The sequence below is a fragment of the Lissotriton helveticus genome, chromosome 4_1 (assembly GCF_964261635.1).
Source record: "Lissotriton helveticus chromosome 4_1, aLisHel1.1, whole genome shotgun sequence".
NCBI lineage: Eukaryota > Metazoa > Chordata > Amphibia > Caudata > Salamandridae > Lissotriton > Lissotriton helveticus.
Window position 1 is genome coordinate 1,085,937,022 of NC_136063.1, and position 23,783 is coordinate 1,085,960,804.

General features: G+C 45.6%; 1 protein-coding gene across 2 annotated transcripts in view; it reads left to right on the forward strand.

Annotated features, from left to right (window-relative positions):
* The window catches only part of SLC9A3 (solute carrier family 9 member A3), a 1,113,267-nt gene that overhangs the window by 486,286 nt on the left and 603,198 nt on the right, over positions 1-23,783 (forward strand). For both annotated transcript variants that reach the window (XM_078687678.1, XM_078687679.1), the window contains exon 2: positions 10,859-11,161. In XM_078687678.1, coding sequence (XP_078543804.1) covers positions 10,859-11,161 — 303 coding nt within the window. The remainder of the gene's footprint in view (positions 1-10,858; positions 11,162-23,783) is intronic.

Consider the following 23,783-nt stretch of genomic DNA (forward strand, 5'->3'; position numbering starts at 1 on the left):
CTATCAGCAGGTGCCTTAACCCCATAAGATATTTTAAAATGCAGACTTTGCAACCAATTAAGGAGAAGATGTACTGCCACGTTTCTCCTTGTTGCAAATATATTTGTGGCAGAGTTAAAAAAAAATATTTTTTAAATGTAAACCAATATTTTGCGCTAGGGTCGCGTAACTTTTTTGCCACAACTGCAATGCAAAATGCCATTTGTTAAATATTGTAAAGTGCATAAATGTGCTCAGGACAGACCTGCTAAATATATGTGTGAGGTATTAAGATCGGATGTCACTTATTGTGATGTCACTTCCTGTGAAGGCATGGGGGGTGATGCCACTTCCTTTGATGTCCCACTCTGTGATGTCATGCACTGTGATGTCACGCGCAATTATGTCACTTGCATACTCCCTAACTAGATTAGCACCCCCACCCCCCACTTTTTTTTTGGGACTTGTGCCCTGATTCTGCAGCACACATAGAAGGTGGGAACCACCATAAAGCATTGTTTTTATACTGGAAGGGACACCTTCGTGTCCAAAAACGATGCTTACCACAAAGCAGACACCCTTGCACTATCGGGCAAGTGTGTCTGCGTTGTTGCATAGCACAACGGTGCACCAGCACCGGTAGAGAGCAAAAGAGGGAAACATCCAAATAGATATGGTGTTGTTCTGCTCTATCCAGTTCATGCAAACCAGCACAGCAACTTTACTTGCTGCACTGCGTTGCATGAGGGTTTTTTTAGCAAATCTGGGCCAGGTTTCTTACCCTCCCCGTTTCTGTAGCTGCCTCGCGCATCTGCTGCCAACAAGTTGTGCAATCGGTACTTTCTTCATGGTTTCTTTATGAAAGAGAGGCAAAGTGGATTAACTTGAACTTTTATTTTCAAAGCTAAATATTATTTTCCGCCAGAGCGATCAATAGTCGATCATTTACTTTGACGCCACGCATGGAATTTGGAAGTCATGATCGCCGCAATCTGTAAACAGGATTTTATAGATAGCCCTGGCAGTATGTAAACACGAGAAACAATACAGTTTCTACGAACAATGAACACCCCTGGAGGTAGCCTTCACTTCAAGGTAGAGTATATCAGGGCAGGGCTGGCTAGAGGCATTGTGCTACCAGGTGAATTTCACAAATTGTCCTCTACAAGACGTGATTCAATTAAGCCCATCAACCGTAAACATTATCACTTCCGCAAAACAGTTTGACAGGCAAAGGTCCCCGAGTCAGAGCAATACAGACATGGTGTGATTTTAGAATTAGATCAGCAAGTAGTTTGACTAGATTTTGAAACCCAAAACTGGAACATGCATCCCACAAACCTAGAAGTAGGGCTACAATTTTGCATGGGCCGTGGGTCACAGAATTACTTAATCGACACCACTTATCAACATGCTAAACGCAGGCGAGGCACATGCAATTTTTACTTACAGTATTATTTGTATAACTAAATTGCTGTCCGATAAGGGCTGCTCACTAATATTGCACTGAAAGACATGACAACCAGCCTTTCTCGCTGTGTGGACCAGCGCTCAGTGTCATTTTCAGGGTTTTGGGGCCATGAGCAAAACATGTATTGGGAACCCCTATATAGAAACACTTTTAATTGTATTATCAATGTCCTGCTACCTCAAACCCTCACAATGCCAAACAATATTAAATTATATGTTAACTGTAACAGGATCAAACAAAAACAGTGGAAATATGTTTTTCCCGGCACCCCAAAATCCTTGAGATGACCCTGAGTAGAGAGAGACAGAGAGAGAGATTAGACAGAGGTCTAATAGAGAGAAAGCTCTCTTTCCTATGTGGCCCATGAAAAGCTGGGGGCCCTGGGCAATTACCCACTTTGGGCATGCCTTAAAACGTCTTTGTCATCTATAAAAATAGGACTTGCTAAATTTTGGGAAATTTGGTGGAATAGATGGGGGAAACCCAGGACTGTCATGGCTGATCCGGAACACCTGGTCTGCCTATCAACAGGCCAACATTGGCAAAAGTGGAAGTATGACAGATGGCCCCCACTGAGGGAGTTGCTCGACTGGAAACCAGTTCACAAAATCTGCACCTCCAGATTGTGCCCTCCTCTATCCCCCCCCCCCCCCCCCGTTCCAGGCACAGACACCCCCTTTCTGTTGATTGCAGCAAAAAGAAGCACAAGGTTTCTTTGTACTTGAGACCAGCTGAATCGCACAGCACCACCTGGTGTCAGATGATTTTAGTACACCTCACATGACTGCCTGGTAAGAAGGTATATGCAAAAGGAGGACAGTAAGAAGTGCTGAAAGTAAGAAATGCTGGGAACCTTTACACACAGTCTGTTTTGCAACTTGGTAGTAGAAAATCTGTACTCTTGGGGTATACTTACTAAGATTTTGTGCCATGTTTGTGTCGGAAAAGTGATGCAAAACAGTGCTAAATATTTTTATCCAATTTACTTTTGAGCTGTAAATTCACTTGAAAGTATAACAAAGCAGTGCCTAATGCTGCCTTGTGCTACTTATCACCAAGAGGGCATTCCATGGGGGTTGTCATGACATTGCCATACACCCACCCATCATTTTTATGCTAAACAATATATAATAAAAAAAGAAAGTAAACAGGGTTTTGCTGGAAAAATAACACCCTTTTAATATAGGCACTATCAAAGAAAAATGCTTTTATTTCTCCTTTACATTCTGATGTTGCATGTGGCCTATACACATACAAAGAAGGAAATGTTTTAAAGTTACAGTAAGCATTGGATGTTGCACTAGAAGGCTGCCCTTCCAGTGCAAAACCTATACTAGACTCACAAAGTCACCTTTGTGCTATGATGCAAAGGTGTGTATGTGGTGCTCAGAAGCCTGATTGTACAGCGGTGCTAGTGAGAGAGGAGGAGAGTACCATGTGTCTGTAGATATAGCACTTTCCTGCGTTCTCCTTCTCATGCAACGGAGCATGGCATTATTGGCTGCTATGCTGCATTGAGTGAGAAATTAATAAATAGACCCCCCCAGAGTCCATTTAATCTTTTACCCCCTCCCTCTCCAGGACAGAAAAGGCAACCAGCCCCAAGGTAGCTTTGCTATGGAGGGTAGTTGTGGCTTCTCTTTTAATCAGGTATTGCTGTCACTCCAAAGCTCCAGCCACTCTAAATGGGAAAATCCTCTCTAGTGCACTTTCCTATCCCTTATCATATCACATGGTGGAAATTATCTCCAGGCTGGTATGTCTGCTGCACTCCATTACAATACATACTGATCAGAGTTGCAGCCCACGCCATTTGGAGCATTTTGTCTATGCCTGTTGGCATAAAACTATTCCGTTGAAATGAGGAATGGGTCGGAGACAGTGGAAGTATGTAATTATATCTACTAACTGAAAAAGTAAGAGCCCTGGATAAACGGAATCAGCTTTCACGATCACCAAGCTCCAATTGATAGATCGTGGAACTTCAAGACCTTCACATCCAAAAGGAATTGCACGAGATGCAGATTTGCCCTGCACATGACAACGCGATTGACAGCCACGCGCTAATACAATACAACACTTCTTATTCCCTCAAACAACAGAGGTAGATGCAATAGTCCGCAACAACAACTTTTCAAACATAAATCAACAACAAGAAATAAAACAATTACAATCCTAAATTCACGTGGTGTGACCACTTGTGAAATTAACAACTTAAAACGTTCGTCTGGCAAACTGGAGACATATTGGTTCTGCAGCTCCTTAGAAATTGGGGGTGATTAGGATGGCGTGCGGACTCAAGTCTGCCCACCACCCTAGCAGTAATGGTACCGCCTCCTGCCATGCGGCGGTCTTGCCATCCCAATTATGATGAGACCGCCACCGTTGCGGATGCATCAGGCTTTTTAACATTGTGGCCGCAATGGTAAAATGCCATGTTGTGAATTGCCATGAACAACGTGGCAGGCACCGTGAGGTGCCTGCCACCTTGTGCATGGCACCCAAGTGCAGCACCCCAACCCCCCTATGCCCCATGGGTCCCGCAACAGGCACCCAAAGCAAAACCCCACTAGCCTCTTTCCGTGGCGGCGTTGGGAAAGGCCTTTAAACCCCAACATCTTAACATGGATGGCGGTGCCTGCTAGGCACCGCCACCATATATGTGCCCCAGCTCCGCCCGGCCGGCATTCGTAATGATTGCAGACCGGCGAAAAAGCGGCTGGTGGACTTTCTATTCGTTGCGTTACCCACCGCCATTGTAATCTGTAGGTGGGTAAATCGGGTTACGATGGCGGGCGGATCGTCATCGTAATCAGTCTCCAAAGTTTTCATAGTTGGTACTGGTAAGACAGGTATTTTTCCCAAGTTCATGTCAGAATCCAGAAAAAGACAAGATTGGTTATAGGACCGCACAGGGTTTGTATAAGTATCAGCAATAGTAGGCCAGACAGACTACTAATTCGGCCATCATGTGCATGAGGTTTCTGCCACTTCTGCCATAACAAACAAGTAAAGTGAACCTCATCTCGATACCATTGTTTGGTTTTGCTTCAAGGGTAAGAAAAACGAAGGGTAAGAAAACGAAATTATGTTTTATGTGGACTATATGGGCCTCAGTGCTGTGACAAAAACTGATGTACACCCAAGCCCTAGAGCAGATTAACTAATTGACAGGTTAGAGGCAGGCATATATCTCAGTGCCTTTGATCTCATATCTGGATACTGGCAGAGGCATGAGTATCTGAGTGGGTTTGTGAGTGGGTGCTTGGGTATATGAGTGGGTCCTTAAGCGGGTGAATGAGTCTCTGAGTGGGTATGTGAGATGGTACATGAGTCTCTGAGTGGGTCTGTGAGAGGGTTCATGAGTGTCTGAGAGGGTCTGTGAATGGATGGATGAGTCTCTGAATGGGGGACACAGTGAGTGCGTGAGTGGCTGAGTATATCTTTGAGTGGATGTGTGAGTCTCTGAGTGGATCTGTGAGTTGGTGAGTGTGTCTGAGAGGGTCTTCAGTGAATGTGTGAGTGGGTCTCTGAGTGGTTGTGTGAGTTTCTTAGTGCATCTGTGAGTCGGTATGTGAGTCTGAGTGGGTCTCTGGGTGGGTGCATGTGTATCTGGGTGTGTGAGTCTCTTGGTGGGTCTGTGAGTGGGTACGTGAGTCTCAGTGGGTCTATGAATTGGTATATGCATGTCTGAATGGGTCTGTGGGTGGGTTCATGAGTGTATGAGTAGGTCTGTGAGTAGGTGTGTATTTGAGGTCTGAGTGAGTTAATGAGTGGGTTTGTAAGTGCCGAAGTGGTCTGTGAGTGGGTGTGTGAGTGTCTGAGTATATCTGTGAGTTGGTGTGTGCGTCAGAATAAGTCTGTGAGTGGGTGTGTGAGTCTCTTAGTGGGTCTGTGAGTGTGTACATGAGTCTCTGAGTGGGTCTGTGAGTGGGTGCATGAGTCTCTGAGTGGGTCTGTGAGTGGGTGCATGGGTGTCTGAGTGTCTGTGAGTGGGTGTGACAGAGTCTAATTGGGTCTATGAGTGGGTGTTTGAATCTCTGAGTGGGTTTGTGAGTGGATTCACGAGTCTCTGAGTCAGTCTGTGAGTGGGTGCATGAGTCTCTGAATGGGTCTGTGAGTGGGTGTATGAGTCTGAGTGGAACTGTGTGCGGGTGCATGAGTCTCTGAGTGGGTCATTGAGTGGTTGTGTGAGCATCTGAGAGGGTCTGTGAGTATGTATGTGAGTCTCTGAGTAGGTTTGTGGGTGGGTGCATGTGTATCTGGGTCTGTGAGTAGGTGTGTGAGTCTCTTTGTGGGTTTGTGAGTTGGTGCACGAGTCTCTGAGTAGGTCTATGAATTGGTGTATGCAATTCTGAGGGAGTCTGTATGTCACAGACTCCCTCAGAATTGCATACACCAATGTGTGTGGGAGTGTCTGAGGAGGTCTGTGAGTATGTGTGTGTGTCTCTGAGTGAGTTCATCAGTGGATGCATGAGTGCTTGAGTGGGTCTGTGAGCTGGTGCATGAGTCTGAGTAGTTCTGTGAGTGGATTCATAAGTCTCTGACTGGGTCTGTGAGTGTGTGTGTGTGTGAGTCTGTGAGTGGGTATGTGAGTGGATGCACGAGTCTCTAGTCAGTCTATGAGTGGGTTTATGAGTATCCAAGTGGGTCTATGAGTGGGTGTGTGAGTGGGTCTGTGAGTTGGTGCATGAGTCTCCGAGTGGGTATATGAGTGGGTGCATGAGTGTCTGAGTGGGTCTGTGAGTGTGTATGGTAGTGTCTGAGTCAGTATTTGAGTGGGTGTGTCTCTTAGTGAGTAAGTGAGGGGGTGTTTGAGTTTCCTATTGGGTCTATGAGCAGATGCATGAGTGCCTGAGTGGGTCTGTGAGTGGGTGCATGACCCCTGAGTGGGCTGAGCGGGTGCATGAGTATCTCATTTGGTGTAAGGGGGTTCATGAATCTCTGAGTGGGTCTATGAGTGGGTGTGCGAGTCTCTCAGTGTGTCTGTGAGTAGATGCATGAGTGTCTGAGTGGTCTGTGAGTGGGTGTATGAGTGTCAAAGTGTTCTCCACCCACATGTGAAAAGTTACTAGTAGTAACTTTACACATGTAAATGCAGTTTTAGATATCTCAACCCCCTGAACTGAGGGGGTGCACTTTAGTAAGTCTACATTTAGGTGTACATCTGTGGTCCAAAATGGTGACTACAACAAAAGTATAGATTTACACCTGGATGCAGAAATCGATTTACATGTGAGTACATTTACTCATATAAATGTACCTTTGTGAATAAGCCCAAATGAACCCAGACCGCTCAGGCCTAAGACAGAAAATGACCAATCCCTCTTGGGAAATTGTTATAGATAGTCATGACATCTTGGCCCTACAAGAAACTTGGACCATCGACCCTATACATTTAAACGGCTATAAAACTTATTGTACGCCGGCAGTGGGGGGAGCATATGGGAGACCTAAGGGTGGTTTAATTACGTACCTCTCAAATCGTTTGACATATGAGAGGGTACGATTCTACTCTAAATGTAGTTTTTATCACAAAATGGTGATAGACACTAGGAGGGGAGCTAGTGTCATTATCATACATTTTTATAATAATATCCCAAGTAGCGCGATTCAGGATATATTGAAAATGTTAAGTAACAATTTACATTGTGAAATAGATAGTAAGGAGAAGGAAGTAATGATTTTGTGGGGGGGGGATTTTAATTGTCCATTTTGTAAAAAGGGCAAAAAAGGCATCTGTGGTTTAATGTTAGAGCAGGACATTAATCTCACACATTTTGATCATACTCTAATCGGGGATTTGTTAAATGAGATATTATTTAATTATGATTTGGGATATACAAATGAAGTGGCCCACTGACCAACACCATTTGCCCCGACCTTTATTGGTAGGGGAGCATTGACCGCTATTGATTTTAGTATCTGTTCAAATAGTTATGGTCATAAAATAAATGGATATAAGATTTTGGATTCACCAGTGAGTGATCATCTCCCACAAATACTTGAGATCGATACCCCATTTGTGGTATAGCAAAAAGATCTGCCCCCTACCCAGGCAGCTCAGGACGTGATGCTGGGGAGGCAAAATGGGTACACACTCAAGTGGAGTAAGGTGGTCCCGGAGGAATTTTTAGCCAAGCTGGTGAATACCTGCACAGATAGCTTTAGAGTTTGCCTGGATGAAGATTCCAAGAGTGAATATATAATAGAACATTTTTATATTATAGCCTCTACTATTAAAGAGAGTCTAAGGGCGGAGTCAAGGAATGGGCCCAAGAATAACAGAAGATGGTTCGATAAGGAATGTACCAAGGCCCTCACTGAGCTTAAACACGCGATTCATCGGGTGCCCCGGGACCCCTCTTTAATAAGAGACCTAAGAAAATGTTATAACCTGCCATTGACCAATAGGAAAAATGCCATAAAGAAAATGGCTTGGGAAGAATTATGTGCAGCCTCACAATCTAAAGACACATCTGCTTTTTGGAGGGCGGTAAATGCCCCCTTCCTTTATGACAATACTAAAGCTCGCATGGAAATTGCGATAAATGAAGATGATTGGGTTGCACATTTTTCCACTCTCTACATGTCTCTAGAGGAAACTCCCGAAATAGGACCCAACACAATGTACGAGAAAGGGGATGATGCACCAAATTTGGTGGTAACTCTCCCCGAAGTCTTAAGGAGTATGAAAGCCACAAAGGGTGGAAGGCGGCAGGTCCAGATGGGATCCCAGCAGATCTGCATAAAGCGAACAGTGACATCTGGGGTCCCATTCTGGTACAGCTTTTCAACGCAGCCTTAGTTAAGGGTTTGAGTCCGTCATGCTACACATCGATTATTGTTCCTATCTACAAGAAGGGAGATAGGCAAAACTGTGCATGTTATAGGCCAATATCCCTACTTGACTCATCGATAAAGATCCTTGGCAGTTTTATTTTAGCAAAACTACAAAACTGGGCAGAGGACAATGGGGTAATAAGTGACCTACAATTTGGATTCCAAAAGGGCATAGGAACCATTGAGCAGGGCTTAAATTTATTCATCGTTCAGCAGAAATATATAACGATAAAAAGGGAGCGTTTGTATTTCACGTTTGTCGATCTCACATCGGCTTTTGATTGTGTATCTCACAATAAACTATGGGAACTGCTGCTAAGGCTGGGCGTGGAAGAACCGATTATTCGTTTTCTGAGGGAATTGTATTCAGGGGCCACTGCTACTGGAGTAGTGGAGTCCATGGAGTAGTGTGGCTCACTGGTTAGAGGCAGCAGACCCGAGAGCAGAAGTCTGCCCGGGACCAGGGTTCGATTCCCGACGCGGCAGGGTCGTGGACCTTGGTCAGCGGACTTGATAATTCTCGCTTCGGTGCTTACTCTAATCAGGGGTTCCACTCGGCAACTCTGGGCATTAGCTTGCCTAATCTCCACAACGGCCCCACCAATTCCGGGGATGCCTGGCTCCACCTTGGGGACTCCCAGCAGGGACCATCCCACAGGGAAAGCCAGGACGGGTTCCCCAGAGTTATACAGCGCCGGGACGCCCCGTTGCTGGGGCAGCTGTGCGCTTTACAAGTATACTACATTTACATTTACTGTTCGCTACGGAAAAGGGGGGGAATGTAGTAGATCATTTGGAATAGGGCGTGGCGTACGCCAAGGGTGCGTCCTGGCTCCTTTTTTATTCCTGATCTACATAAACGGCCTGGAGGCTCGTCTCCTTCAAGAGTGCAGGGATATGCCCATGGTTGGTAAAAGATCTAGCCCTGCACTCTTGTATGCAGACAATGCTGTTTTAATGGCTCGTACCCCCATGGCCCTGCAAAACCTGTTAACTTCCTTCAATAACTTTATGCTCAGCTTGGATCTAAATATCAACTGCAGTAAAACTTTTTCCATGAATTGTGGACCACGAACAAAGAAGCAAATGAAAACGATGTTTATAAATAACGCTCCCTTAGAAAATACGTCCACTTTTCCTTATTTAGGCATCCTGGTACACGAGACTGGTTTCTGGGCAAGTGCGGTAAAAGCGAGAACTCTTTTGTTCTCGAAGACAATAATGGCCTTAAAGAGTTTCATAAAAAAAATTGGGAAAGAAACTAATAAGGGAGATTTTAACTATTTATAACGCAACGTGTCTATCGGTGGCTCTGTATGGATCTGGACTGTGGGGGTATGCCAACATAAAATCCATTCAACTAGTTGAAAACAAGTTTATGCGGCATATTCTGTCCATACCCAAAAGTATTGCGACCCTTATTTGCCACGTGGAGTTGGGGCAGCCGTATATCTCAGATATAATTAGAACACAGCCCATCCTTCTGTGGCATAGGGTATGGACTGTAAACGAGTGTGTTGTAAATCGTGCCATACTCCAGGATTTGTTAAAACTTGAACATGTAAGTGATTTTAAGTGGTTAAATTATGTCAAAATGTTCCTGACAGAAATTGACTGTTTACAATATTATGAGGACCCACCTACAATGGTATACATATCGCGAAAACTACTGAAAAAACTGTGTATGGAACATCTGAGGGAAAAAAGACTGTCAGAGGAAATAAAGAAAAAGACGGTCTACTCACATCAGTTGATTTTAACCAGAGATAAATTACAGCCATACTTAAGCCTCCCTCAACTAATCATGATAGATTCCTTTTAACACGTTTTAGACTTAATATTGTTTTTAGGTTATTGACTTTCCCAGAAATGAACTCTTGGTCAAATGAAATGTGTATGTGCCCATGTGATGAATTGTCTCTGCAATCGGATATTCATGTTTTATTTTTTTGTAAATTTTACGCTTTGCCTCGTAGAAAATGTATTGTCCCTGCACTCAAAGATATGAATTTAAATAGATGTCGCCCAGCGTTTCTTGAATTACAAAGAATGGACACTGTTTTTATTGTTGCATCATTAGCAGAATTTTTTTAACATGTTTTTAAACTGCGAAAATCGATATGTATGGATGATTTTTAATTGTTTTTTAGGGAAAAATTGTGTTTCCTCCTCCTTAGATAAAAACTGCTTTAATATTCACTGTAAATGAAATCTTAACTTGTTGCTTTTTTTTTAACCGAATAAAGTACTTTTGACTTTGACTTTGACATATAAATGTACCTTTGTGAATAAGCCCAAATGAACCCAAACCTCTCAAACTATACATTTGTTTACTAAGATTTCTCAGTTTTAAACAATGACACAACAAGGAGGCGAACTGTATTACCATATCAACAAATGGAGAAAAAAACATTACAGTGCTTCATTTAAGTTTTGCAGCAATTAGCACTTACGTGCACCAGCCTTCACTGAAAACAGCTCCTGCAGAATTATTTACAATCTGACAAAATTAAATATAAGGAGTTTGCTTTCTGATTCTTTTAACTGTTTTTGTCTCCTTTACAGTATTCCACTTATCCCACAAAGTCACATCGGTCGTTCCAGAAAGTGCTCTGCTCATCGTGCTTGGCATTCTCCTTGGTGGCATTGTTTGGGCAGCGGACCACATCGCCTCCTTCACTTTAACACCTACTGTATTTTTCTTTTACCTTCTGCCACCCATTGTGTTAGATGCTGGATATTTCATGCCAAACAGATTGTTTTTTGGAAACCTCGGCACAATACTTCTATATGCAGTGGTTGGAACAGTATGGAATGCTGCTACAACAGGCTTGTCTCTCTATGGAGTTTACTTGACAGGAGCAATGGGTAAGAAAACATTCTTGATGTTATCATGTTATCATTTATTGCAATGAGTACTATTTTAAGTTTGCATTTATGTATAACATAAGTGAGGCATTTCATATTTAGGCCTAGATTTAGGAAACAAGCCTCATAATGCACTGTAACAACTAAAGTTGCTTTATTGTGTGATAGTTGACTCAAAGTAACACACAGTAGTGCATAGAACAAATGTGCGTTACTTTGAGGAACTATAGAATGCGAATACTGATTTACTTTGGATAGTAAATCCCAGCATAACACTTTGCTTAGGATTTGCATTAGAAAAGTAATGCAAACCCAGAACAAAGCATTAGTAAATCATGGCCTTAATGTGCATTTACTGGTGGTAGTTTTAATGGTGCTGCTTTCTGTTTGGTGTTCCAGGGAGGCCAGACTTCCACATTCGTAAAGGGTTAATAATCATCTTTGTAGGAGGGAAATCAGCAGCATTGGCATTTTAGGTTTAAATCTGAAGGGCCACCTTCATCCAATGGCCAGTGGCCTTGATAAGCATGGTGGCGTTTTAAGGAAAACAAACAAATACAGGAACAAAGCACCTCTCCCAAACAGGGGTCCTAAACGTCCCCCTACGCTCCAAACATTCCCTTCCACACCGCTTTTCATCGTTTACAGTGTACAAAGGTTCATGACCCAGTTCAGGGTGGCCTGGCAAAGTACATCTTATAAGCCCCATGTGCCTACTACTGCTCTCAAAAGTAGTAGTTTGGTCTATGCAGTGGTGTCCCTGGTGGTGAGACAGATAACTCTTATGTATCTGGGGCGTGGGAGTTCTATGTATTCTTGTTGAAGAAAATCGATACATGGCCCCCATGCTATGTCAAATGAAGCCTCTTTTGACTCTAGTGTTGCTGAATCCCTATCCATCCCCAGTAGGTTCCAAAGACGATGTAGCCATGCCCCATAATCTGAAACTGTATCTCTGCCCCATAGTGCCAAAATAGCCTGCTTGGACGCGGCCAGGGCATGGCCATCGCTCTTCCTCAGGGCAAGCGTAGTGGAAATGTAAATGCATTGGGTAGTCCCGATAGGATGTAAGCTGGGAAAGGGGCGGTTTCTGTGGGAAATATTGTGTTGATGCTGCTGAGTACTGCTGAACAATAAGGCAGACGCTTTAGGCAGTTCCATAAGAGATGTGTAAGGATGCTGGGCGATTTGTAGCCCCTCCAGCACCCTAGGGATTTATTTGGGTACCAAATATGGAGCCAGGCAGGCATATAGTACCAGTAATGTGTTACCTCAATCATGGCTTTCCTTCTCGCAGCACTGGTTGCAGTCACGTATGTGTGGTAAAATATATACTCCCATTCCTTGTCTGTTTGTGGGTGTTCTAACTCTTTCTCCCATCTCTTTTGGGCAGCTGCACGCAAATATGGGGTCTCTTTTAGTAGTAGTTTGTAGAGGTTCAAGAATGAATGTTTGACATCAGATTTGGTTACCATCCAATTCTCAAAGGTAGTTAGTGGTCGGGCTGCTGGCTCTTTTATCTCAGATTTTGTCGCCCAGTGGAGTATATGCATGTAGTGCAAATTTTTCCTCCTGGCAGGCTGTAGTCCCTCTCTAATTTTTCTGAGGACTGTGAACCATGCTGATTGTAAAGATGCCCTAAACGCTTGCAGTTCATGAGCTGCCAGGCCAGGAGGTCACTGCCTTCCCTGGCTGACGGAAACTCTGGTTGCCTCATATAGGAGTCATTGGGTAGAGTATGGATTTCAGGCCCAGGGAGAGGGCTGCATCGTCCCTGGCCATCATAGTGGCCTGAATCACTTGGGAGCTATATGCTCTCATGATATGTGGCTTTTGGGCAGTCAGGGAGTCTTCCACACATGAATGCCAAGCATTGATTGGTCCATAAAGCACCATTGCTTCTCAGAGGTCTTGTGATGCCATTCTACCAAGTAGTGCAGTTGGGTTGCTCTATAGATGTTTTTGAGGGAGGGAATCCCCAGGCCTCCCTCAGATGTGGGGACATACTGTTTAAGCTTCGGCATATGGGCTTTCTTTCCCTTCCAGATGAACCTTTCTATGAACTGTGGCATCACAGAGAGAATGCCCGGGGTGGTTGTTGGGGGAGCACACCTACATGGTATATAATATTTTCGATAGTAGGGTCATCTTCAGCACCGCTATGTGGCCTAAGTATCAAAGTTCCCCAATCTGCCAATTTTGAAAATCCCTACAAGCTGCCTGTAGTAGGTCCGAGTAGTTGTAGTTTTGGTCCACTGTATGCTCCACCATTGAGCAGGTGTTGTAGGCCCAAGTAGGTAATATGGTGGTTAGCTCAGGAGTAGGGGCATTGTCCTTGGAAGGCAGCCTGTTTCTCTCTATGGGTAAGAGCCAGGATCCGTGATTTATGCATGTTTACCTTAAACCCCGACACCAGCCCAAAAGAGTCTTGCTTATTGAGTAGGGCTGAAAATGAGGTTAGAGTGTTAGTGAAGGTCTGAAGGACACTGTCTGCATAGAGTACTCCATTCTCTTCTGTGCGGCCAAAGGTGACGCCCGTTGTAGGAAAGTGGAGTGTTATCTAGTGATGGTGGTTAGGCCTCTCTATGTAATACTCTTTCAATACCCCAAAGATGGTCCTTGAATTCACAATAATAAATACTTAGCTCAGTCCTGGTAGAGTGGCAAAGAACAGTTGGACTTCACTAGAGGAATGTGTGTTAAGATAAGTAATTGACACACCTTGAAGGAAATCCAACACCAATTTATAAAACTAAAGCAAATGTGTATATGAATTTAAACACTAAAAGGGATACAATCGAATGCACATAACCGTAGTCATGGATTTTAGAAGAAACAATAAACCTCGCCAGTTTGGGAGATTTCTCCTGGTCTGGCGGGTGGTCCTTTGGTGTTCCCATGGCTTTGAAAAAGGCACTGCAATGGGAATGCCAATATAAGTTCCTGTAAGTCATGGGCTGTTAAGTCCAAGCTGTGCAGGAATAGGTGTGCATGCACACAGGGGGGCCACCATGTGCCCCCTGCATGCATGTTTATGTTTATGTTTATGTTTAAAGATTTCTCGAGCGCATGGCTGCCCGGGAGCGTCCCAGCGCTAATGATAGGAACGAGCGAGAAAGAAGGAGAATTAAGGGAACAGCCAGGTCTTTAGGAGTCTACGGAAAGAAAGAAGGTTGGGCTGAGCACGAATGTCCAGAGGGAGTGAGATCCACAATTTGGAGGCATTATACGAGAATAGACGGCCTCCTGATCGAGCCCTTTTGATCCTGGGTGTTAAAGTCAGGTGGAGGTGTGTGGACTGAAGTATTCTGTTAGTTGTATAAGGGACAATGAGGTCTTTTAGAATGGAGGGAGCCTTCCCATGCAGAATTTTGTGTGTTGTGCAGAGGGCCTTAAAATGGACTCTTTCAAGTATTGGCAGCCAGTGAAGTTCTCTGAGGGCTGGTTTGGCCGAGCAGCGGTTGTTGGCGCCTGTAAGAATCCGGGCAGCCGTGTTTTGCACAACCTGAAGTTTGGCTGTCACTTTCTTTGGGGCACCGAGGTAGAGGGCATTGCCATAGTCCAGTCTGGTCAATATTAGGCCCTGAATCAGGAGCTTCCTGGACTGAGTAGGGAGCAGAGGTAAGATTTTGCGGGAGGTACGGAGGAGGCTGTAGCAGGCTCCGGCCGTTTTCCTCGCTTCGGTGTTAAGTGTAAGCTCTTGGGCCAGCCAGATCCCAAAGCTTTTGATGTCAGATTTTGGGGTGGGGGGCAGACCCATGCAGGGGGGCCACAAGGTCTCTGGGCGAAAGATTGACGGGTTGCCCATGACCAGGATCTCCGTCTTATCACCGTTCAGTTTTAGGTGAGACCTGTCCATCCAGCTGGTTATGTCCCTAAGACAGGAATACAGATCGATGGAAGGGTGGTCCTGTTGACTAAGTGACACAACGAGCTGGGTGTCATCGGCATAGGTCAGAAGCTTGATTCCATATGGGGTGACAATTTTTTCGAGGGGGGACATGTACACGTTAAGGAGCGTAGGGCTCAGGGATGAGCCCTGAGGAACTCCACAGTGTACTAGGGTCGTTTTAGAGATGTGATTCCCCTCAGCCACCTGGAACAAGCGGCTGTGTAGAAAATATCTCAGCCAGGATAGCGCGAGTCCGGAGATACCTAGGTCCCTAAGCCGGTGAACTACCGTAAGGTGGTTGACGGTGTCAAATGCCGCACTCAGATCCAGGAGGATCACTGCCACTGTTCCTCCTGAATTGATGATCTTCCTGGCCTCTTCAACTACCGCGATCATCGCAGTTTCTGTGCCCTGGCCCGGGCGAAAGCCCGTCTGTGAGGGCTTGAGTAGTTCACTTGATTCGAGGAAGGTAGATAGCTGACCGTTGATAAATTTTGCTGCCACCTTGCTGATACCTGGCAGGAGGGACATAGGCCGGTAATTGTTCAATTCCAAGGGATCAAGGTTAGGTTTTTTTAAGTATGGCCTTAACCACAGCCTTCTTCCAGCTCGGAGGTACAATGCCCTGTCAGAGGGAGGAATTGATCAGGTTTGCCATCGGGGCATGGATGGTAGGTGCTACAAGTTTTAGGGCGTTCAATGGGGCTGGGTCTAGCGGGGAGCCACTTTTAATTGACTGGAAAATGGGGGAGAGGGTATCCTCTGTAATTGATGCAAAAGTATCCAGTCCTGGTTTGGCTTTCTGTAATGGTAGCGGGAACAATTCAAGTAGGCCGGCAGGGTTATACAGGGGAAGATGTTTCAGAATATTTTGGAACTTCTGATAAAAAAACTCGGCTAGCTCATTGCAGCGGTTGCATGAAGGATCCACGGGGCAAGAGGGCTCCGGAGTTTTGAGAAGTTTTTTCACAATTTGGAAGGTTTCTCTTGATGAGCTGAAGGCGGTTCTTATTTTTTCCTCAAAGAATACAGCTTGCGCCGATTTGAGGGCTTTTTGTAGTTAAGAATCGTAAGCTTATAGTCCTGCTTGCTATTGGAGTCATAGTCCTTCCTCCATGCCCTTTCAGACTTTTTACAAAGTTTTTTTAGGAGGCGAACCTCCTTGGTGAACCAGGACGAGGTGGCTTTTTCCCGGGATTTAAGGGAAAGTTTTTTTGGGAGGACTATGTTCAGGGAGTTTTCAATCCACCCAGAAAACATGGTGTCCGACAATGCAGGGTCTAACTCTGAGGTTGGAGAAGAAAGCTCCAGGACTTGCTACCATTTGTCGGGGTCTAGTTTAGACCAGGGACGTGTGGGCTTGCGGAAGACTGGTCTGGGGCGGGGGGTGGTCGGGATACTCCGCTAATCGGTATAAGCAGATGGTCGGACCACGGTACCGGGATTGGGACCATCACTTTAAGATTAGAAAAAATAGGATCCAAGAGATGTCCCAGTGAATGAGTGGGTTGATGGCTCCCCAGATGGAGCTGATGCATTGCTAGGTCCAATGACAGTTCAGAGGCTAGATTATCTTTGCTGTTGTCAAAATGGATATTCAAATCCCCTAGGATCACAAAGTTGGAAAGGGTGCTGGCCAGGGCCATTGAGGTTTCCAAGAGTGAGCTGCAAAATTGTCCAGTAGCACCTGGGGGGCGATAAATAATAACTCCAGAAAGGGATTTACATGGGGAGACTTGGATGGCAAAATAGACATTTTCACAGTCAGATAAAGAGCTGCCGTGAAGCAGGCACGAGAGGTAGTCTCTGTAGATTATGGCTATCCCCCCTCCCCTCCCCTTTGCTCGGTCTAGATGTTGTATAAGGAAGCCCGAGGACAACGCCTGAACGATATCCGGGTCGGAGTCTGGTGATAGCCACGTCTCTGTTAGAAACAGAATCTCTAATTTGTGCTCTTCTAAGAGTAAATAAATTTCTAGCGCGTGTTTAGGCAGGGATCGACAGTTTAACATAGCCATGTTAACAGCAGTCTGAGTGGGAGGGCAAGGCTCAGGGGAAGATAGTTTATAGGGGCAGTAATCACAGTGATTACAAAGGCCATCAGGTGTAATTGAGTGTGCGCAGAGGGGCAGAGGGGGCTGATTCAGTTGGAATAAGAGGTCCCTAGGATAATCTATAGGGATGTAAGGGTTTGTAGGTAAGGGGCTAGGCCCAGGGCCCGGTCTGGCGCGGATGGGCGCAGACGGGCTTACCTCTGGCGCACCTCCGATGCGCCATCGGCGCACCCGCTGCGCTCGTCCGCTGCGCGTACGAGATATGTAGGGCATTTTGTAGTGGGAGGGCCAAGTCGCCCTCAGCACTAGACCGCCGATCGTTCCTACCCCAAGATGGCGCCTGTGCCAAAGATGCTCGAGTGCCCTGTCCCGCGGTCCAGGAGACCCAAATCGGCCACCTGAGAGCACGGGACCCTCGGGAGGAGCGCGTGGAAGGGTAGGGGTGAGTGAGGTAGTTTTAAAAAAGATGTGCACAAAAACACAACATACTTCAAGTAATTTTTAAAATAACTAAATGTCGCAAAGATCAAAAGTTCTATTAGTTAAAAGTATTCAGCCCCTGACTCCCGGATTCCGCCTCAAGAGTCGCAAGTTCTATCAATGAGTATCAGCTCTTGTCGGCCCTATATGTAGTGGGAGGGCCAAGTCGCCCTCAGCACTAGACCGCCGACCGTTCCTACCCCAAGATGGCGCCTGTGCCAAAGATGCTCGAGTGCCTGATCCCGGGGTCCAGGAGACCCAAATCGGCCCCCTGAGAGCGCGTGGACCCTCGGGAGGAGCGCGTGGAAGGGTAGGGGTGAGTGAGGTAGTTTTAAAAAAGATGTGCACAAGGACACAACATACTTCAAGTAATTTTTAAAATAACTAAATGTCGCAAAGATCAAAAGTTCTATTATTAGTTAAAAGTATTCAGCCCCTGACTCCCGGCTTCCACCTCAAGAGTCACAAGTTCTATCAATGAGTATCAGCTCTTGTCGGCCCTATATGTAGTGGGAGGGCCAAGTCGCCCTCAGCACTAGACCGCCGACCGTTCCTACCCCAAGATGGTGCCTGTGCCAAAGATGCTTGAGTGCCTGATCCCGCGGTCCAGGAGACCCCAATCGGCCACCTGAGAGCGCGTGGACCGTCGGGAGGAGCGCATGGAAGGGTAGGGGTGAGTGAGGTCGTTTTAAAAAAGATGTGCACAAAAACACAACATACTTCAAGTAATTTTTAAAATAACAAAATGTTGCAAAGATCAAAAGTTCTTTTAGTTAAAAGTATTCAGCCCCTGACTCCCGGCTTCCGCCTCAAGAGTCGCAAGTTCTATCAAAGTCCCAGTGTTTAGGGGTAACAAAAGGCCCTGTAGGGCCCCCTTTGTTTCCCTACCACCAGCCTTTTCGTGGCGGGCTCACCGTCATGAAAAGGCTGGCGATGGGATAACTCAGAATGTGCTTGGCGATGTCGCAGTGGCACCGCCAATCATATTGCTACCCCAGACTGCTGTGCCATCGCCATGGAACATGGTTCCCTGGTGGTTGTGGCTGTCGCAAAATGGTCCAACCGCCATACTTGTAATATGGCTATTAGACCACTGGTTCAGGGTTGGATGGATTGTCACCATCGCGCCCCCGCAAGTCTGGTGGTTATCAGACCTCCATACTCATAATGAGCCCCTAAGTGCTAAATCTAGAAAACAACTCCCCCCTTTCCTGGGTTGTGGATTGGGAACTATTCCAGCAGGCACTCCTCCAAGGTGCATGGCACAGTGCAGCCAAGCATTTAATTTAACTTCTGCACCACAGAGGCCCAATACTCCTGTGCATGACCAGGTGATGTGGCTGGAATCCACCTCCACCAGAGCACAATGGGGGCAGGTTTCTAGCCTCTCCCCATATATTGCGGTGATTTTATTTGGGGTACGGTAGGTTTGATAATTGTAATTAAATTCTGGGATGCCCTCTATGGATAAGCCAGTATCCTTACCTATTTCCCTTCCTAATGCTCCCACCCTTTCAGTCTGAGGGCAGTCAATTGCTTCCGTACCATCCCTTTGATGGCACTATAAAACTATTTCACTAGGGGCCCTATTATGAGTCTGGCGGTCCAGGGACTGCCAGACTCATGGGGAAGGCAGCAGTGGTGGTCTCCCAAATGCCCTATTAAGACTAGGGCGGTCGCACTGCTATAGCCCCGCCACAGCGGCGAGGGAACTTCCGATCCCTGGTGGTGGTGCAGCAGTCAGGAGGCCGCAATATGCATGGCAGGTTCCTCCTCCATGAACACCATGGCAGAGAGAAAACAAAGGGGCCCCTGCAGGACACCCTGTGCCCGCACCACATGGGGATGCACACAGGGGGGCACAACATGTGCCCCCTGTCTGCATGCACCCATGTTCCTGCACAGTATATATTGGGTGGTCCCAGTATTAAAACATCATGATTGTGTCAAAGGAAAGAGATTCAAGTGAGGTAGTGAGGTAGTGAGGTAAACAGAATATAGGTGGTGATAAAATCACAAACATACAGTGAGGCATATATTGTTCATATGCCAGGAAATCAAAAACAATTAGATATTCTTCACAGTACATAACATCTGCACAAGTTTGCTATGTAATACACGATTCCGCAGTAAAGTAAGTACTGTTGGAGGGACTGGCATTTACGAAGTGTCGACGTTTCAAACCCTTTGTGTGCGTAGGTTCTTCCAACCCTTACTCGCGGGGTCTTACTCAGGACAAAAGGTGGTGATCGTGAGGGGAGAGGGGGCTGGGCACCTATGGAGATAAGAAAGGTGGTGTTTCAAATCCATAATTAGAGTAAGAATAAAATAAGTGACACTGGCGATACTCAGCCAATAAGCCAAAACAATTACCGTGAGTGGATATCAGGGGACCTCTCACAAATCAATGGTGGAGGGTCAATGGGCTCCATGGTTCCCGGACAAATGGAGGATGGAGTGAGAAAACACCTGTGAAAATAAGGTGTCTGTCACCCTGCTGATATATCTAAAGGGAGAGTTCACAGGTAATCAAATGATTGCCTCTAAATTGAAACACTTACTTGGACAATAATTCCTGTAGGTATGGTCTAGATTGTACATAGATCCATGAAGCTGATCCCTTATCTTGGGAGTGTCAGAAATCCCGAATCAATCATGGGAGTCTCGGAGATCTAATCAGGGAGGGAAACAACAACTCAATGGCAGGACCCAGTCGGAGTTGGAGATATGAATGACAGGAGACGGTCGTGAATCCTGAAACCGCTGTGACTAGGTACGGGGGAACCCAGTAAGAAACCGGGATCGGGTAGTGACATAATAGACAGTCTCTAACAGGATAGTGATTGAGTGACAGAAATCCCTGGTTTGTGAGTTCCACTCCGGGAGCAAGAGTAGATGAGAAGTCTTGCTTTGATTGACAAACTTCAGAAAAGCTCTTAGGTGTTCAGGAGCTAAAGTGAATGGCATGGTTCGCGTTTGGTTCGAAGACAAGCATTACAGTGTTAGGAAACATTCCTAAACGGATTTCAGTAATTGTGAGAATGTGGCCACGCAAACCTATAGAAAAGATGCGGGGGTAAGCGGCAAATGCTGATTTGGGCCGGTGTGTGTACATCAAGCATTAGAGTACATTACTTTAAACAAAACGGAGGATGTGAAACTAGCCGGAATGAAAAAACTCAGTGACCACGTACGTCTATCAAGAAGTAAAAGCATTTAAATTGCTACCAAACCCCGGTCAAGATAGTGGCTCCGGTGATGGTGAAAACACAAGCGTACCGCTACGTGATAAAAATGCAAAACAGTGGTTGTGTCCTATTAATGCGTCAGCACTCACCGATTAATCGTCTGTTGTTCTCCGTATATAGAGATCAAACAGATTGTCTGTACGCAGCCTCCTATATGCCTGGAAAATTACGCGTAAGGCGTGCAAACGCTCAGCGCCGCGTGACGTGAGAGGGCATGCAGAAGCTAGATGCCTGTCACCGGGGCCGCGCAGAGCATGAAGACAGACTACTCTGTTATGTTATGTTATGTTATGTTATCAGCACTTTTATAGCGCACAGCTGCCCCAGCAAAGGGGCGTCCCGGCGCTTTGGACAGGCATAAAAGACAAAACACAAAAGACATCAGAGGATCAAAGGGCAGGAAAGCGAAATGCTAAAGTACAGAAGGGAACAAATGGGTTTTGATAGCCCTCCTAAAGTCAAGCAACTCATCCAGTGCACGAATTTGGGATGGAAGTGAGTTCCATAATTTAGCAGCTAAAACACGGAAGGATTGTCCTCCGGCTTGGCAGAGCTTGAACCGTTGGACCACAACCAGGATTTGACCCAAAGACCTCAGGGAACGAGAAGGAACATAGGAAATGAGAAGATTCTCAAGGATCTGGGGGGAGGACAATTTGAGGATCTTAAAAGACAGACATAAGGTCTTAAAGTCAATCCGTTGAGCCATGGGCAGCCAGTGTAGCGTCCGGATAGTTTCTTTCACGGAGCAGAACCTCGGTAGACCCACCAGGGCTCTGGCAGCAGCATTTTGAACACGCTGCATCCTGGCAACTTCCGTCTGGTTGGCCCCCAATAGGAGAGAACTGGCATAGTCAAGCCGTGATAAAATAGTAGCCTGCATAATTAGCTGCCTAGTGGGAGCATCAAAAAATTTCAGGGTAGGCCTAAGCCCTCGCAAAACCCCAAAACAAGTAGCTGCCACTTTTTTAGTGTGGCTGCAGAAGCTGAGGGCAGAGTCTAGCCAGACAACTTAGTGTTTAACCTCCGAAACCGGAGTTGGAGTAACACCTAGCTCTGAAGGCCACCACTTTTCACCCCAAAGGTTACTATGTTTGCCCACGATCAGGACCTCTGTCTTCTTAGCATTGAGCTGAAGACAGTTAGCTGTCATCCAGCCCGCTACAGCTAAGAGACCGTCCCGGAACCTGGGGGCATCAAGGTCGGACCTCCGACTCAGTGTCACCGCCAGCTGCGTGTCGTCAGCATAGGAGACTATAGTCAAGTCCCACTGCTTGGCGGCGCTAGAGATCAGAAATGTGTAAACAGTGATGTATTCAGGGTAATTGGAAAAATCCAACATGGAAGGGCTATTATAGAAAAAGCTATAATTGACTGTATCAAACCCATTGTGTGGTGGGTATATTAAAGGCACTCATGTGAGGGGTAGGAGGCCTGAAGTATCTTTTTTTTGAAAGAGTGACATGTAGAATATGGTTCTGTTGGTGCATCTTGAAGTATTAGTTTGGAAAACGAATTTCCAAATAACAGAATGTAAATCGTGAACATTAAATTGTACAGTTTTCTAACAGTTGAATTCCTTAACCAAATGTAGCCCATACTTTAAAATTGATGTGTTGGATGGCTGGTCCTGCGAAGATTACGGCGGAGTTGAATAAACATCTGTACTCATGAACAATATGAACAACATTATGAATATACGTTAGAGCGTGGAATGGACAATTATAAAAATAATAAAAACATGTTAAGGTCATAGGTACAATTATATTGAGACATTTTAAGGTCATTGAGGTGCTAATCAACATAGCCGCCATGGCATTGATCAGTGGGAGAATTCAACAGAGATTTATACAGTTGTGTGGGATCATATTAAAACAACATTAGCTTTCTCCAACTCCGCCCACATACTACTGGCGTGGAGGGAGGCCCGACAGAGGCTGCCAACTTCAGGTATTGGTCATTTTATAGTTAGGCAGGCTAATTGAGCATTGCGTGTGTCCAGTTCATTGAGTCCATTGTTGATCGTGTCCAGACGTACCATCCATTTAGATTCTCGTGTGTTCAGAACTGATCCAAGGTCGCCTCCCCTTGGTCCCAGTTCCGCTTTTTCTATCAGCAGCCACTGAAGTTGATCGGGTTTATGTCCATTTGCAGAGAAATGTTCAACTAGAGGGGCCCCTTGGACTGTACATATTATCCTGCATTGATGTTGCAGTATCCTGGCCTTGACTTTCTGCTGTGTCTGGCCCACATACAGGAGTCCACAGGGGCAGACAATAACATAAATACCATTAATCGAATTACAGTTTGTGAAGGATTGTAAGACAACCGTCTGTTGTTTGTAGGTGAAATTCTTTGTCTGAATCGTGGAGTGGCATGCTTTGCATTGGCCACACTTATGGTGTCCCTTGATGGGTGGCAGGTTCCACATTGATTAAATCATGGGAGCGTTATCAAGTTCCAGAAGTGAATGGACCACATGATCCTTGATACTCTTTGCTTTCCTGAAAGAATGCATCGGTGGTGTTGGCTGTTCAATGTCCTCTGAGACTAGGTTCCAATGTTTATTGATCACCTTTTTTATCACTTTGCTCCTAGTCGAGAACGTTGTCACACAGGTCAACCTCTGTAGTGATACATCCTTCTTGTCCTTTGGTTTCAACAGATCTTCCCGTGGGCTGAACCAGACTCTTTTCTGTGCTCTTCTCACCATTCTTTTCAGATAACCTATTGACAAGGACAGAGGGTACAGAGTTCATCAGATTCCCTCATATAGTCAACCTTCTTGGAGCAGTTCCTCCTGATCCGTAAAAATTGTTCCACCGGTAGATTGTCTCGTAGTGCCGTGCAGGAATTGTTTTTGGCATTCCATTGCAGTACCCATTTTCTGAATCATCATCATGGGAATGCCAAAAACCAGCTCACTAGACAGGAGGAAACTCCTAATA